This window comes from Lathyrus oleraceus, chromosome 7 (assembly GCF_024323335.1).
Source record: "Lathyrus oleraceus cultivar Zhongwan6 chromosome 7, CAAS_Psat_ZW6_1.0, whole genome shotgun sequence".
Classification (NCBI taxonomy): Eukaryota; Viridiplantae; Streptophyta; class Magnoliopsida; order Fabales; family Fabaceae; genus Lathyrus; species Lathyrus oleraceus.
This window is the reverse complement of record NC_066585.1, coordinates 201,031,398-201,050,412: the sequence shown is the minus strand read 5'-3', so window position 1 is coordinate 201,050,412 and position 19,015 is coordinate 201,031,398. Positions and strand designations below refer to the sequence as shown.

The window sequence follows — 19,015 nt, the reverse complement described above, 5'->3', positions numbered from 1 at the left end:
GTGTCTTGTTCTATGAGGTCTGCTTGGGCCTGCTTCACCTCTGACTTCTGTCGAACTTCTCTTTCGACTTCACTAGCTGGTTCATCATAAAAGATTCTCACTGAATCTTTCTTGACATTCTCAGTCCAATCCCACTCCTTAAGCTCATCTATGATCACGTCTATGTTGATCACTACTTGCTTATTCTTTGGGTCGAGCGACTTGTATCCTTCAGTCGAATAATATCCTATTAGGATCATCTGACTAGACTTGTCGTCAAGTTTTCTTCTCAACTGATCTGGCACATGTCTATGTGCTATAGATCCAAACACCCTCATATGACTCAAGCTAGTCTTGACACCATACCAACATTCTTCTGGCGTGATTTCTTCTAGCTTCTTCGTCGGACATTTCTTCAGGATATATGTCGCAGTCGACACAACTTCTCCCCATAATTCTTTGGGTAGATGCTTGCCTTTTAACATACTTCTAACCATATTTATGATGGTTATATTCTTCCTTTCTACGACTCCATTCTGCTGTGGAGTGTAGGGTGGAACCACCTCATGCACAATCCCTTCTTTCACACATAATGCGTCGAAGTCTTTCGATACATATTCTCCACCACCATCAGTCCTCAAAATCTTGATCTTTCGACCGCTCTGTCTTTCGACCATAGATTTAAACTTGGCAAATACCTCGATCACTTCACTTTTCTTCTGGATCAGGTAAGACCACCGTTTTTGATTGAAATCATATATGAATGTAACAAAGTATTTGTTACCTCCAATCGAATCCACCTGGAGAGGACCACATACATCAGAGTATATGACTTCAAGAATTGCCTTCGACCTGCTTCCCGCATCCTTACTAAAGTTGTTCTTATACTGCTTCGCTTGCACACATTCTTCAGAGACTTCGTTTGGAATGTTGATTTCTAGTAATCCTGAAACCATATTTCTTCTCTTCAAATCTCTGATGTCTTTGAAATTGAGATGGCCAAGTCTGTAATGCCATATTCATTCATCTTTGCTGGTTTCTGTTGCAAGGTACTTATGCTCCACCACATTTAGTTCAATCTTGAAGGTTCTATTCTGAGACATTGGAGCCTTCAAGATCAACCTTCCATTTTAGTCGAGAACTCTCATCATCTTGTCTTCAATTGACACCTTGTAGTTCTTTTCGACTAACTGCCTTATGCTGAGCAAATTACTCTTCATGCTTGGTATGTACAACACATTTGAAATTACTAACCTCTTACCATCTTTCCTCATAATCAGAACATCACCAACACCTTCAGCTGCTAGAGTGTGGTCATTTGCAAATTTCACCATGTTCTTCATTGAGGGCTTTATGTTGACAAACCAATCTTTTCTTCCAGACATGTGTGATGAGCATCCTGAGTCCAAGTACCACTAGTCTTGAATCTCTCTTCTTCTCTTATTGTAACCATCAACAACGTCTCTTCTTCTTCATGTTTTTCCAGCTTTGCATAAGTTTCTTGATTCTTCTTCTTTTATGAACAATCACTAGAATAGTGACCATACCTTTGACAATTGTAACACTGAGTGTGACTCTTGTCTGGATTTTGACCACCACCTCTTCATCTACCTGCAGCACCACCTCTTTGGTTGCCTTGGTTCTAGGGTTTTCTCTGATTCGACCAGTTTCCTTATTGCTGATTTCGACCAGTCAAATTGTTGTAACCTAATTTGCCTTTATTTCCATTCCAGCTACCTTTTCCTTTCCTTTATTTTGCTGATTGAGCCTGCAAAGCCATATCACTATTCGACTTTCCTTCAGCTCTTTCATCCATTCTTTGTTCATGAGATTCAAGTGTCCCTTGAAGCTCTTCCTTTGTCATTTTTGACAAATCTTTCAACTCTTCTATGGCTACTACCACATGGTCGAACTTTTGAGCCAACGACCTTAAGATCTTTCCAATAACAGATCTTGATGTCAATACTTCTCCGCATACCTTGATTTGATTCACCAATTTCGTAACCTTGGTGAAGAAATCAGTTATGCTTTCATTGTCTTCCATCTGAAGCAATTCATATGTTCTTTTGTGAGTTTCCCATGCTTTTTTCACTGACTCTGCATCACTAACCTTTTCAAAGCTATCTGCATCAACACATTGATGGATTATAAAGATAGCTTTATAATCTTTCTTCTTCAATTCTTTATGTGCAGCCTTTTCTTGACCTGTCGCGACTTCTGCAAGTGTTGCTACTCCTTCCTTCACAAGATCCCAAAGATCTTGATAATAAAATACAACATTTATCTGCTTGCGCCAATTCTCATAATTGTTGTTCTTGAGAATCAGAAGATTTGCTGGAATAGGTCTGTTTGTATGATTCGTTGCCATGGTGATTTTCTTCTCACAAATCGATTAACCGGAGCTCTTAATACCAGATGTTGGAAATCCCCCAAAACCTATGGATAATTTCAATCAATCTTGATGAACAGGATTGTTATTACCCATACAATAGCAATGAAAAGAAAGGAACAGTGGAGAAAGAGAGAGTGTATAGAACGATGAAGGAGAAGCGTAATATAATTCTGCAGAGTTTCTCTCTACCCACAAACCGTGGAAAACTTCTTATTCACTTTACAACTGCAAAATACTGATGCTTTATTCACTTCTATTACAAAAATAAGGTTTACTCCCTCTATTTATATATTTAGGTTCACTTGGACCTCAAGCCAAGGCCCAAAACTATAAACGCCCAAAATAGTTAACACTACTAAAATAGGTATAAGTCGAAATCATGTGTGAAGCAACATGCTTCGACACTTCGACACTAACAAAACTCAACACACTAGGTGGTTCGACACTTCCTTACTTCTGTCGAGCAACCTACTTTGACACAAGAAATTACAATTCAATAGGATTAAATATTTAAATTAGTTGGTGCCATAATAGAAAGAAACAAAATGTAATTTATATATAATTAGTTACATTACATTAGTTAATCCTAAAAAAATGAAATTAGTGTTATTGAGAAACAGTGGCATAAAATTACTGATAAGTTTTGAAAAATCTAAACTCAATTGATTATTAATAGAAAAATCCAAAAATAAATAATTGATGTGATTAGTATTGTATTTGATCAAAGGGAAGACATTATGTAATTTGTAATGTATTTTGCTAGCGGTGTTTGAAAATAGTTTTACAGAAGAAAAAAATCCAATCTAATTTAATCTAAAATAAACTAGACTAAAAAATGCTATCTTTTTTTATAAGAAAATTGTATTAACAAATCACAAAGGATGCTAACCCAAAACAAGAGGATAATAACAAAAGGAGAAGAAAAATAACCCCCACCAACAAACAACTACACACCAAAATAATCTCTAGGATTAACGTTACAAACATACTTAACAAAATCAAGAATATCCATCGATAAAATGGAAAGCTAATCCCAACAAACTGCCTCCAACAAGAAAGGTAAATTTCCTATCTCACAAGCCAAAAAATCTGTCTTCGCCTCCAATAATATATCATCCAAATGAACTCCATAAAGCTTGTTTTTGTTCAAATTGATACGTAATCCCGACACAAGCTCAAAACTTCTTAACATTGACTTGATGCACCATAAATTAGACAATAATCACAAATGAAAATTGTCTCATCTGAAAATTGCAACATCTCAAAATGAATATGCTCATTAAAATGAAACCCAATGAAACTTCCAGAATTTGAAGCACTTCCTATCAAACCAATCAAACCCTCCACCACCAAAAGAAAGAGGAAAGGAGAAAGAGGATCCCCTTGCCTAAGACCTCTTAAAGCCATGAAATCCTCCATAGGGCTACCATTCACCAAAATAGACATAGAGCTATAGAAAACTGTAGCATCCATCCAAGACAATTATCTCTGCCCAAAATCCATCCTCAAAAGACATAACAGAGAAAGCCCCACGACACACAATCGTAAGCCTTCTCAAAGTCAACTTTTACCACTCAGCACTTCCTTTTCATTCTTTTGTAAAAATCTAACACCTCATTAAAAACCAAAACACCATCAAACATTTTTCTCTCTTCTATAAAATTCGTTTGAGAATAAGCAACTAACTTACCGACTACAACTTTCAACTTGGCAGCTAAAAATTTAGAAATAACACGATATAAAGAACTCACCAAACAAATTAGCCTAAACTCTTCAATGCTATGCAGATTATCTGCTTTAGGAACAAGAGCAATAAAAGAAGCGGTGACATCTTTAGGAAGTTTTCCATGCATGTAAAAATTCCTAAACAAAATCCACCACATCATCTTTCAGAAAATTCGAACACTTTTAAAAGAAACCAAGAGGAAAACCATTTGGCCTCGGGCTTTTGTCACAATTAGTCTACCAAACCACTTCTCTAATAGCTTCCAACAAAAAGGGAGAATCAAGGAAAGCTTTATTTGTATCTGAAAGGAAGTTGAAGAACACCCCATCCATAACCGGTCTAAACGGAATCGGTTCCGAAAAATACTTCTTGAAATAATTTAACACTTCTAATTTGACATCCACAACCTCCTCAAGTATGCCTCTGTCCAAATTCAGCCCATGAAGATTGTTCCTTCTAAACCTTCCTTTCATGATATTATGAAAGAAGTTAGAATTCACATCCCTTACAAGATCCACTTGCATCTAGATTTTTGTCTCAATATACTCTCTCTGAATAACATTGAAGCCCACGCATCCTTAGTGGAAATATTTATAGACATAACAATATCTTAATTCACACCACCAAAAACATTAGAGACAAACAAATCAAGAGAGTTAAGAGCACTAACCACCTTGTCCACATTCAAATCAACAATCCCAAAATTCTCATTGTTCCAAATTTTCAACTTAGATTTGAGAAATTTCAATTTCTCTTTAGAAACATAGTCGGCCTTCCCATCAATCTGAACTAAATTCCACGCATCCTCCATAGATGGTATGAACCCCTCATGGTCAAACCAATATTTAAACAATTTGAAAGATTTAGGACCCCAATTGCTATGATTATCCTGCAATCAAGTAGAACAATGATCGGAGAGATTTCTATCACCCAACACCCGCCTCTCAATCTTCCAAAGCTCTAACAAACCATCATATACAAAAAACCTATACAATCTACTACAAGCACTCCCCTGTAGTTTAAACCACTTCAATTTATTTCCTATCAAAGGCAAATCCATTAACTCCATACTCTGAATAAAGGCATTAAAATCCTCCATTTACACCCCATTGAATTGATTACTAATATATTTTCTTTCAATTTCTTTTCTAACCGCATTGAAATCACCATCAACACACCAATCACCTGAATCAAATTGCTCTTTCAACAACATCAACTTAAGACCAGTTGCAAATCATCCTTAGAGGTTATAATGTGAACTATTTCATCTACATGAACCTTCACTACTATTCATTTCCCTTTAATAGATGTTCCTTGTCTTACTAATTTCTTTAACTCAGTTTAAGTTTGAGATATAAAAGATTGACAGATTTAAAGCTTTATTATATCCAATGTTACACATTGAAGAGATAATAAGTGCTCAGAATCAATCAACATATAAATAAATCTTTATCTTTCCTAATAACTCAACTAAAGGAAAATTTAATATCATTGTATAAATACAAAGAACCCATACATCCTAACAGCTTGTTCATTTTAAGGTCAAGATTAAAGTTCTCATGAATGTTTTACATATTTCGTCGTAGCCATATAGGAAAAGACACCTCTTTGTTGAGATTGAACACCATGTATGATTTGAGAATATATATCTATTTCTTCATCTAAAGAGAAAAAAATGGATGGAGTATATTTGATATTATCAAAGTTAAATAACCTTCATTATTTATTGGGATGTAAAGTTTAATAGGATTAATGACACGTCAGAGAGTAAAAAAAAACTTAAAATTAGTTACTAAATATTAGAATAGCATGAAGATATATAGTTTTGTTAATGAACCAATTTGAACATCCAAAAGACTATATAAATGAAAATACTTAGATTTTGAGCCAAACTACGTGGCTTATACGGAATACCATCTACTAAATAATGCCACGTACTACGCCGAACATGCTCAAGTCTATTTATTGATGCAAATAAAAATATAATGTCAAATCACTTCTAAAGAAAACCAAAATCCCATATATGTACCTTTTTGATTGCTTTAATAAACTCTTATCATTTTTTAGAAATCTCATAGAAAAATATGCCTCTCTGAAAGTTTTATGTTGAAACCTATCAACCTTCTTAATTTCATTGTGAATTATGGTACCTTTATTTACAATTAACATCATACTTAGATAATATAAATCTCATGTACATTGTGGAACCTAAATAAGTGAACTAATAGTTTATCATTTCTTCCATGGTTTCCAATACCTACTTTGGTTAACATAAACAAATGTTGGATCAAATTTCCCATAATTTAGAAAGCTTTACTCTTCAAAGATTTCGTTTGCCTCTAATCAAGTTTTAAACATGGATTATGTAAAACTTGGCTTTATCAAAACATTTCCAATTTTCTCATAATCTTTATAGTCAACTAAAATTTCTATTTCCATGTAAAAAAACAACTTTTTCACATAAAACTTCCTTCCATGTATTGAATATGATAATATCCTATAGCATGTTTCATTTGAGAAAATATATCTATAATCTAGATATTATTTGATTTTATTAATATTTTTTCTCGTCTCTTATGATTGTATCATACCTCAAAAAATACAACATTATAAATGCATCGCACGCTTGTGGATGACTAACAGAGCCGCCACCAAATTTTATTTATTTTTAAGAAAAAGAAATTACAATAAAATCTTAAGAGAAAAAAGGATAAGATTATCACCGCAACCAAATATGAGTTCGGGAGTCAGTTATACGAGGAAAAAATATTAGCTTCCGTTATTCTTAATAGGAACCTCCTATAATTTTAGGATTAACGATTTGCTTAAGAAATATTTGTAGTTATTTATTCTATTTATTAAAATATTGGCAAAAAAATTGTTTACAAAAAGAAAGTATTTTTTTTTATTAATGTATTCGTCGTGGTCTTAAAATTTTATATCTATGTATTCTCAAGTGCAAATGAAAAAAAAAAGACTTAACAAGATCAACTAATTATAAAATTGATGTTTTTATTTTATTTTTTATTTTGTTTTTTGTTTTTTTTATATTGTTCTTTAGTACTTTTAAAGTATTTATTTTTGTTTTTTTTTAAATAACTTTTTTTAACCCAAAACACTTTTCAATAAATAAAAACTAATTTGATAAATAAGTAATATCAAAGTAATATAAATAATAAAAAAAACAAGCAATGTTATCACTTTGTAACATCCCAGTAGAGTTGCTACCAAAACTTAACGTCAAGTTTCTATCCTAGTTCCATTTCCCTTTTAATGTAGAAATTAACACACACATAATGTCCACATGGATTTTGTATGCATGATTAAGGACCCGAATGTTCAATTTTGCCACGTGTATTACAATGATTGTTATACTTTGCTATTTACAATGGAACGAGTGTTTGAATTTTGTACAGTAACATTTAAAAGAGAAAAGAATGTCTTACTTCAAGACTTAGAACAAAATAATTAATCTTAAAATAAATGTTTTCTCTTTTCAAGCGTGAGAGATCTAAGCATTTATTGCGATGAACGCGAACGTGCACACCTTTTTTTTTTTTTGGTTTTAGCTTGCATATCTCTATTTATTAAAATAAATAAATAGTGATTAATATTATTATTATTTATTTAAAAAATAAAAGTTGACAAAAATGAACAAAATATGATTTTTTTTTTAAAAATATTCCTGTTTTTTAAGAAAAATTTCAAAATAATTTTGTTTTTAATTTTTTTCCAAATTATCTCACTTTTAGGAGGAGGCACCAATTCAATTGACAACTCCTCTTAAAAATTGAATGGAGGTGTCAATTGGATTGGCTAGGGTACATAGTGCAGCCAATCCAATTGGTGCTCATGTGTATCAGTTGAGAGGAGGTGTCAATTGGATTGACACCTCAGTGTAAAATGCAATTTTTTTTGTTAAATGGTCTACGTGATACATAATTTTGAAATATGATCAATTGATATTAATAAAAAATCCCCCTTTAAACAAAAAAGTCTAATGGTGATGACTGAGATCACCTAACCGACCTCCGATCCCACATCCCCTAACTCGTCGCTCTAACCCGCGTTGATGATTCATCACTAGTGTTTGAGCATTTGAGGGGCTAGAAGCATCACTACCAACTATAGGAGATGACTTGTTGAGATAGTCAGACAAATCGCCATAGTCTTCAGTATGCATCGAAGGTGTACCGCCATAGCTGAGTTCATGGCCCATGCCAGAGTAGTTCGATTGTGTTTAACTCATTGATAGGCGACCGGGACGATTGAAGGGAGACATGAGTCTGAATGATGCATCGAGGAAAGGTTGGAAAGATTGTTGGGGCGTTTGGTAGAGATAGGGTTGTTGGAGGTTTTGGTTTTGTGAGGTTTGGGCTCCTTGGCTATGGTAAGATGAGGGGCGGTTGGTGTTGAATGACCGTTGGGTTTTATCGACTATTTCCCATCGCCTTTCCAATAGAGGCACACAAATAAAATTCGGTGGCGACTCTTTTGACTTTAGTCCAAAACTCCCCGGTTTTCGTTATCGCGTTTAAACCCCGGTAGCGACACTATTGCATGGACAATATTATTAAAAATTCGAGTGAAGGTTCTCAAAGCCTTCTCAACCTTCACCAACTCACTCACAATTTCACCATATGCATTAATTAGATTATTCACTACCACCAATTTATTAAGAAACTCAATCGTTGATTCTTATTCATTCATTTTAAGCATTTTATAATAGTATATTAATGCTTGGTGCTTAGCCTTATTGGGCTTGTCATCACCACCATAATATTTCTTGAGTGTGTCCTAAACACCCTTTTTTGTTTCTTCTTCATTATCTTCTCAAAGATATTTGGATCCACTCATTGATGAGTCAATAACAATCATTTTTCATCTTTGCTTCTATGCTTACAATGCAGTGTTCTTTGCTCCTTTGTTGCATTATCTTCTAAAGTTATATGTTCATCATTCACAATTTCAAGAACATCTTGAAGTTTTAAGATCACCTTCAGTTGCGCACATCATCGATCATGGTTCTTCCCTTTGAATATTGGAATATTTGTAGGAAATTAATTTGAGGTAGTATTCAAGTTTTCCACTAATCATGATCAAAGATTAATGAATGAAACAGAACCATGCTGTGTCATACCATTAAATGGAGCAATTTGAGACTAATGCCTTAAGGAAGAGTTGAGATACTTATACACCAAGTTATTGCAATTAACAAGTAAGAGTGTTTTTTGGGCTTGGTTTTGGATTTTGGTTAGGTTAGGGGAGAACTCTTTCACTTTCACATATTGACTTTGGAACCATATCCTCTATCTAAGCCTATACAAAATCGAGTGTTTACTCTAATTATTAGTGTGGTGGTGGACCTCCTCCTTCTCATTTGTTGGGATCTGATTTATCGATGATGGTTCTGGTTGGTTTGACCTCTAGCTCATGAGCAACGGGGTGGTTCTATAGTAGTAGTGATTTATTTATGGTTTATGGTTGTACCCTCGTGTTTTGAGGCTTTTTATTTTTATCGTGTATCTTGTTTTTTCTTATTTTCGGGTACTTCTTGTGCTTTGTATTGTTGGTTATAACTCCATCTTCTTCCACTATTAATATATCTATTTTCCATTAAAAAACAAGTAAGAATGCACTAAAATAAACAAATGATCTTTTTAAGTACAAGAACTCTTAACAAACTTGATATACAAATAAGTTGTTGTGCAAGTTATGTAATGAACTCTATCCATCTTTAATCAATTAATCTAATAACTAACTACCTCTTCAAAACAAAATTACATTTCAACAATGTCCTTAATTAAAAAAACTAACTTAAGTACTCTAAACTTCCTAAATAAGTTTCAAAAGTAGTTATATTCAAATTTGTTTGTTTTCATATTCTTCGACTCTTAATCCTTCAAAACATGTTTTCCTAAACTTCAAAAAACTTATCTTATTCAATCATCTCAAAATTAGAGTGTCAATACCTTTCCTTATTGTTTTTAAATTTTTTTGTCTTTACGAACGTTAATCTCACTCAAAAAGTTCTTTTAAATATGAGTTTTGAATATAAAAAATGATATAACTATTAGTTACAGATTCTGACTAATTATATATATATCTGTAACTACTAAAGAGAATTTATTTTATTTTTTATATTAGTTAATTTGATACATTTATTTTTATATTTATTTTATTTTATTTTTATATCTGTGTGTTCGAGATATTGTGGAGGCTCTATCTTCTGTTGTGAGTCAATCAATGACTCTGATCTCAACCAGGGCAACTCTCGCTTCAGAAGATCCATAGAGGATGTTCCTGCTAAGGTGTGGCAAACAATTAAAGAGTTGGGAATTGAGGGTGAGGAGGACGATGGGTTATTTGAAGGAATTGTCATAGATATGAAGGCTAGAGATAGAAAAGCGTTTGAAGATTCAATGGAGGTAGCTATTATGATTCTATGAATATGGTTACTTTCAATATTCAAGGGAGCGGAAGTTCCATGAAAAGGAGCAGGATTAGGCAGATCCTACTAAGCAAACATTTGTTTTATTTACGGAATTGAAGAATCCGAGTATGGAAGATAAGTTAGTTCATAACATACGAGGGAATGTGGATTGTGAGTGGTCTGTTGTAAATGCTTGTGGCCAATCTGGTGGTATTCTAACTATTTGGAGAAAGAATTTCATTAGTCTCATATCTAGTTTTAGGGAGTGGTGGTTAGAAGCGACGTAGTTGAATGCATAAAGGAGTTTCACAGCTTTGTAAATCTTCCTAAAGCAATGATTTCCTCATTTATTGCATTGGTCACTAAGTCTTTGAACCCTCAAGGCCTGGATGACTTTAAACCTATTTGTCTAATAGGTTGTATTTATAAAGTTATTTCGAAATGGTTGGTTGCTCGATTGAAGAAGATTATAGGAATGCTCATATTCAAGACTCAGACATCCTTTATACCAGAAAGACAACTATTGGATAGGGTTGTGCTAGTAAATGAAATAATTGACTTTGGTAAGAGGAATAAAAGGAGTTCTCTATTGTTCAAAATTGATTTTGCTAAGGCCTATGATTGTGTAGATTGGAACTTTCTTGTGAAGATTCTATTGGCAATGAGGTTTGGTGATAAATAGCTGCAATGGATGAATGGTGGGGTTTTTGCCAGCTATATGTATGTGTTGGTAAATGGTGGCACAACTCAAGATTTTAAGGTTTCAAGGGGTCTGAGACAAGGTGATCCCTTGTCCCATTTCTTGTTTTCATTGGTTGTCGAATGGCTAGCTTCATTGGTAAGAAAGGCAAAAGGGTTGGGCATTTTCAGAGGTTTTAGTTTTAGTGATGAGGTCTCATTCAATTTAATTCAATTTGATGATGACACCATTATTGTGTGTGATGGATCATGGTCAAATCTTTGGGGTCTCAAAGCGATTCTGAGAGGATTCGAAATGGTTTCTAGTTTGAAAATCAACTCTTAGAAGAGTAGGTTTTATGGTGTTGAAGTGGAGGAATCATTTTTGTTGGTTGTTTCCCAGTTCCTGGCTTGAAAAAAAGGAAGTTCTACCTTTCAAATTTCTTGGCCTCAAAGTTGGTGGTAACCATATACGTATAGAATTATGGAAGCCTGTTATCTCTTGTCGTAAGTCTCGTCTTTCAACTTGGAATGGAAGAGTTCTTTCAATTGGAGGAAGGGATACACTCATTAACTCTGTTCAGGTGAACCTTCTTATCCGCCATTTATCCTTCTATAAAGCTCATGTTAAAGTTATCCCTGAAATTGTATTAATTCAAAGAAGGTTTTTATGGTCACGTTCGTTGGATAGAAGTAGAATGGCCTGGATAAGTTGGAACTCAGTCCGCAAACCAAAGGAATTTGGTAGGACCAGAGTTAACAATGTTGGTATGTTTAATAGAGCCTTGATCTCTAAATGGTTATGGAGATTCATAAAAGATGGTGAAGTCATTTGGCGTGGGATCCTGGAAGTTAGATATGGGAACATCATTAGAAGAATATTATCCAATGATGTGTCAAGAACTTTGTGTCATGAATAACTATGGTAGAGAGACTTGATGGACTATGGTGACTCTTTGGAAGCTAGTGGTTTTACTAAATCATTAACTTGCAGGCTTGGGGACAGTGATCATACTCCATTCTGGTATGCTAGATGGATTGTGAACAATCCCTTGAAGAGTCTCTTTCTCGGTTTATTTGAAGTTTCTGAGAGAAAGTTTGTGGTGGTGAGGGATATGGGAGTTGGTTGGGGTTGGTATGGAATTGGGACTTAGGATTTAACATTGCTGAATTGAGCAGTTCTTTGGCTTTGGGATGGTCTGAACTGATGATGTTACTGGGAGATGTTTGTCCAACCATTGGATGTATAGGTTCCTTCATTTGGCCTTATGGTTCAGATAAATCTTTCACTGTCGAATCTTGCTATGATAGGTTGATTCAAGTTGCTGGGTTGATGGAGTTGGAAAATGATCTCAAATTAGCATTGTCGTTATTATGGCAGACGTCGATCCCATTGAAGGTAAAGATATTTGGGTGGAGATTATTACTCGATAGGTTGCCTATACATTCAAATCTTGCCATTAGAAATTTCATTAACAATATACGTGACAAGGTATGTCTTTTTTGCTTTCGTTTTGATGAAGATATTAACCATCTATTTGTTTCTTGCCTGCGGGTTCTACTTGTGTGGAAGAAGATTCTGAAGTGGGTTGGGATCCCTGGGTTGTTTGTGGATAATTGTGGTGATCATTTTAGGGATTTGGTGGCAAGTTTGCTAGGTAAATACTCATATTCTTCTGTATGTGTGATTTGGTTTGCGTCGTGTTGGTGCATTTGGTGGATGATGAACCAAATTATTTATAACGATGCTATAGGAAACTCTAATGTAATGGTTGATAGAATCATCCTATTTTCTTGGTGGTGGTTGACATTAGGTTCCAAATTTAAATTCAAATGTAATTTTTATGATTGCTATAAATACCCTCTAGACTTTTTGTAGGAGATTTGTATCTCATAGTTGTTGCTGGTGTGTGTTTGTTTCACTGGGTTGGAATATCCCTATTGCTTCCGGGGAATGCAAGTTTAGCTTATAAAAAAAAATTAATGCATACGTATACCTACTTTTTTAATTAACAAAATGGTAAAATAACGTAACAATTAATAGAGGGGTAAATTTTCGAGTCGGAGTTCACACAAATTATTAACTATATTTTTTCTATTAAATTTAAAAAAATACTAACATGTTCTTTTAAATTATTGTTTATAAATTTAAATAAATTATTTATATTAATAAATAAATAAATAAATATTACTTACTAACATGTGATTATATATATATATATATATATATATATATATATATATATATATATATATATATATATATATATATATATATATATATATATATAAAAATAATTTATATTGTTAGATATAATTTTTATTAATATGGTTCGTCATAGATTTTGTAATTCGATCAATAAATCAGTAATTCACATTCATTAACTTTTTTATGATTGATCCATTTTTAAAATATTAAAAAAAAATTAATTAATATATATATATATATATATATATATATATATATATATATATATATATATATATATATATATATATAATTATTTAAAAATAATTTATATTGCTAGATATAATTTTTAAAATTTGATGAATTAAAGATACAATATCAATACAATTATTTAATTAGAGAAAATTATATATAAAATAATTGTATACCATCAACAATTGAATATTGCATCAAATCACACGATATTTTTAAAATAATTTTATATTATAGTTAATGATGAATTTTTATTAGATAATTATGTAAGTCATATTCTCTATTTCAAAATATTATCATTTTAAATATCAATAAGATACTCATTATTTTTAAAATAAAAAATAATATCTTAGATAGTGCATTTTGTCTTGACAACATTCTCTTTTTTTGAATACTGCCAAGATCGGTGCTACTTACTTCCAGTACTACAGTCTTAGTTATCAGTCCAGCCACCATGTTCCTAGACTGACTTGTATCATAGAAAGTAATGGCGGCTAAATAGCCTATTTTGACCCGTTTCACAATTATGTGTTTTGTGTGGTGAAACACTTATATCAGTTGAGTTGAACCTCGCTTGGCTGAATAGTATCATAGTATGTTCATAGACTAATTTGTAAGAAAAGTCCGTCTTAAATTTCTTTTCAAGTTTTATGTAAGGAGTTAAAGTTATCAAATTATTCACACTTTTTAAACACAATTTAATTACGGCAATACTAAACTATCATAAATATTTTAATTTTTGAGAGAGAATTTATTCGATTAATTCTATTTATTTCGAGGAATTAATTTTAGTAGTTATGTATAAAAGATATTCAATTTATATTAGAAAAATTATAATAAATTTTTAAATAGAAAAGGAAAAGAGGCATCCCAAAAACTTATGGTTTTGGCATTCTTGGCTAATATCTTAATGGTTGAGTATTGCACGTGTTATATTGTGTTTAAAAGTGTGAATAATTTGATAAGAAGAGCATTTGAGAAAGAAAATAAGAGTAAAAGTCATTTTTGTGTTTCTCTATTTGGTCACTATAAAATAGCGATTGAAAGTTTGTTCAAGGTTTCTACGGTAACAATCACAAATTAAATTTGTTTAAGCACACACTCATAAAAGGAAGAAAAGAAAAGGAAAAAAGAAAAAAAATATCAAAATTTATTTATTATTATTAGCATTATTAAATAATGTGTAGTTTTGAATGTATGCATCCAATTGATTTATATTTGTATTTGTGACTATGTAAGAATCCCTCCTAAATCATATTGATTTTGATTTTGAAAAAGGTTCACAATAAATGAATATTCAACGTATGATGGTTAAAAGTATATCTTAATCGAGAGAATAATTGCTATGATTTAGGGGTAGTTTACACATCTGCAGATGCATGTTTAGTATAGGTTTTCAATCATTTAAACTTAGACGGTTTGAATAATGTCAATTATTCAGGCACTACTACAAAAAGACTATTTTATTTTGGTTGGTAAAAGATTTTATCACAATCGATAGCTCGTGATAACGAAGGGTTTGGTTGTATGAGTCCTCTTTACTACCACGAATTGATAGTCGTGGTAAAAATGCAGTAGCATGTAACATATCACTAGAGAAATTTTTACACGTTTCACCACGGTTGAACGTTCCAACCACAATGAAAGACTTAGCGTAATACTATTCACCATGATTAAGTTATCTGTAATACTTATTTCCAACCGCTCAGTAAACATATAATTTTCTAATTTGACTTAGAAATTTATATTATGAAAGATTAAGTTATATTAGAAAAAAAAGTTACACTAATCAATGTTTTTCGAACTTTCTACGATCCACTATCTGCATCTCGCTCTTTAACCGTTATAATTGGTTGAATGCTTATAATTCTTCCATCAACACTTCCTTCACTGCTAGTTCATTCTTAAAAGTATTAGTAACTTTGCAAAATCAACTAATAAAAAAGGAAGTGTTGATTGAAGAGTTGGAAGTATTGAACCAAATTCGAACCGTCAAAGAGAGAGATACAGATAATAAGCTTAAGCTCGTAAAACATTGATCAATGTAAGTTATTATTTTATAACATAACTTAATTTTTCATGTTATTATTTCGTAATTTAATTCGAAAAGTTATATATTCAATGAGGGGTTGATAAAACACTCAAAATCACATACAATAAAATAAACTCATCGTCTAGGACATGTTGGTCGAACGAAATGAGAGCTGCAATGAACAAGTCATAACATAAACAATAACATACATATTCAAACACATAATACAATAACACAAACAATAACTTTTATCAACATACCTCAACAACAACATTATCAACACACCTCAACAAAAACTTCAACATATCTATAATAAAAACATCTAAAATAAAACAAACAACATACCTCAATAAAATACAAAAATTTACTTTAACAGAAACACCAACATACCTCAACTAAAACATCAACATACTTTAAAAAGAACATCTAAAATAAAACAAAACAACATTTTTCAACAAACACATAAACTTACCTTAACAAAACAACATCATACCTCAGCATACCTAATAAAAAACATCTACAATAAAACAAACAAAACATACCTTAACATAAATAACAACTAACTTTAACAAAACAACATACCTCAACAATAACTTTAACACTTTACTTATCTCAACAAAAACAACAATATAAAACCAATAAACTCATCTTAACAATAATAAATCCAATGTTGAACGAAGGCAAATGTTTCATGTATACTTTGAACAAGAAAAATAATAAACCGTATGTATAACTCATGAAATATTTCATGTAGGTAGCATTCCTTGAAATGATTCTTGAAAAATGAAGACAAAGATATGAGCTAGCTACTTTTTTCGTGACACATTTATTTTGTTCATACTAATTAGAGATGTTATGTTTTAGTTTTGTAAAGTTATGGTGGAGTTTTGAGATATTGGAATAAGGCGAGAGAAGTTAGGATTTCACTTTGAGCACAATTTGTTATGAAGTGTTACGTTAGTTTATATAGGTAATATATTTAACCACAGTTGTTAAAATGAAATGTGATGAATTATCATGATATTTCACCACAGTTGTTAAACTAGACCATGGTGAAAAATATTTAATTTTTATTTGAAAATAGAAGTTAAGGGAACACACCATTTTTTTAATAAAAAAAATATAATTGTAGGTGTTGGGATTCGAAGTGTGTCACTTTTTCACATATCACAGCGTCTATTTATTTTGGTAGTGGTTATATGTGATATAAATATTTAAAAAAATTAAAGACGCATTATCAACATACTATTACGGGCTGATAGTTGTGGTAAAAACACAGTAGCACATAACATATCATTACGGTTATAGAAACTAACCATAGTAAAAGGTCGATGTCATGTGTTCGATACATAGAGCCAGCATTTAGAGAGATTTTTAGACATTTCACCACGGTTGAACGTTCCAACCACAATCAAAGACTTAGCGTACAACTATCCACCATGATTAAACCTTCCAATCGTGGTGATATGTTCACTTAAGTTTATTATAACTTATTTGTAATGCTTATTTCCAGCCGCTCAATAAACATATAATTTTCCAATCCGACTTATAAATTAATAATATAAAAAATTAAGTTATATTAGAAATTTTTCTTACATTAATCAATGTTTTTCAAACTTTCTACAATCCATTATCAACATCTCACGCTTTAACCGTTAGAATTGATTTAATGCTTATAATTCTTCCACCAACACTTCCTTCACTGCAAGTTCATTCATAAAAGTATTAGTAACTTTGCAAAATCAACTAGTAAAAAAGGAAGTGTTGATTAAAGAGATAGAAGTATTAAACTAAATTCAAACCGTCAAAGAGCGAGATGCAAATAATGGGCTGAAGCACGTAAAACATTGATCAATGTAAGTTGTTGTTTTATAACATAACTTAATTTTTTATGTTATTATTTCGTAATTCAATTCGAAAAGTTATATATTCAATGAGGGGTTGATAAAACACTCAAACCACATACGATAAAATAAATTCTTCGTCTAGGACATGTTGATCGAATGAAATGAGAGCTGCAACGAACAAGTCATAACATAAGCAATAACATACATATTCAAACAAATCTACAATAACACAAACAATAATATTTAATAACATACCTCATAAAACAACATTACCAACACACCTCAACAAAAACTTCAACATATCTACAATAAAAACATCTAAAATAAAATAAGTAACATGGCTCAACAAAATTCAACAACATATCTCAATAAAATACAACAATTTACCTTAACAAAAACACCAACATACCTCCACTAAAACATCAACATACGTTAAAAAGAACATATTAAATAAAACAAAATAACATTTTTCAACAAACACATAAACTTACCTTAACAAAACAACATCATACCTCAACAAAAACATCAACATACCTAATAAAAAAAACATCTACAATAAAACAAACAAAGCATACCTTAACATAAATAATAACTAACTTTAACAAAACAACATACCTCAACCATAACTTAAACACTTTACTTATCTCAATAAAAACAACAATATAAAACCAATAAACTCATCTTAACAACAATAAATCCAATGTTGAACGAAGACAAATGTTTCACGTATATATTGAACAAGAAAAACAAGACAAATTAGACAAATATTTTGAACAAAAAAATAAAATAAAATAATAAACCCTATGTATAACTCATGAAATGTTTCATGTAGGTACCATTCCTTGAAATGATTCATGGAAAATGAAAACACATATATGAGCTAGCTACTTGTTTCGTGACATATTTTCTTGATTCATACTAGTTAAAGATGTTATGTTTGAGTTTTGTAAAGTTATTGTGGAGTTTTGAGAGATTGAGATAAGACAAGAGAAGTTAGGGTTTCACTTTGAGCCCAATTTGTTATGAAGTGTTAAGTTAGCTTATATAGGTAAAATATTTAACCACAATTGTTAAAATGAACCATGGTGAATTGTCCTGATATTTCATCATAATTGTTAAACTAGACCATGGTAAAAAGATGTTTATTTTTTTTATTTAAACATAGAAGTTAAGGGAACACGTCATTTTCTAACGAAAAAAATATAAAATTCTAGGTGTTGGGATTCGAAACGTGTCACTTTTTCACATATCACAACGCCGGCTTATTTTGATAGTGGTTATATATGATATAAAAAAAGTTAAAGGCGCCTAATGAACATATATTACTTCGGTTGGTTATGTGGCAGTAGTAAGTCGTTTTTATAAAATGTGTTTTTTGTACTAATGAGGATTAACATTAGAATATGATGTAATTAGTGTCCATCAATAGTATTTTTTTTTCCAGTCTTTCAAAATATTTTTACATAATGTTTTAAAACCTTGCATTAA

General features: G+C 31.6%; 1 protein-coding gene across 1 annotated transcript; it reads right to left on the bottom strand.

Moving 5' to 3' along the window:
• Positions 1 to 3,945: 3,945 nt before the first annotated feature.
• Positions 3,946 to 4,570, bottom strand: LOC127102918 (uncharacterized). Its single transcript, XM_051040234.1, has 2 exons — positions 4,338 to 4,570; positions 3,946 to 4,234 (listed from the first exon to the last, which is right to left on the bottom strand). Exons 1-2 carry the CDS (start codon positions 4,568 to 4,570, stop codon positions 3,946 to 3,948), a joined length of 522 nt encoding a protein of 173 aa, XP_050896191.1.
• Between the last annotated feature and the right edge of the window lie 14,445 nt (positions 4,571 to 19,015).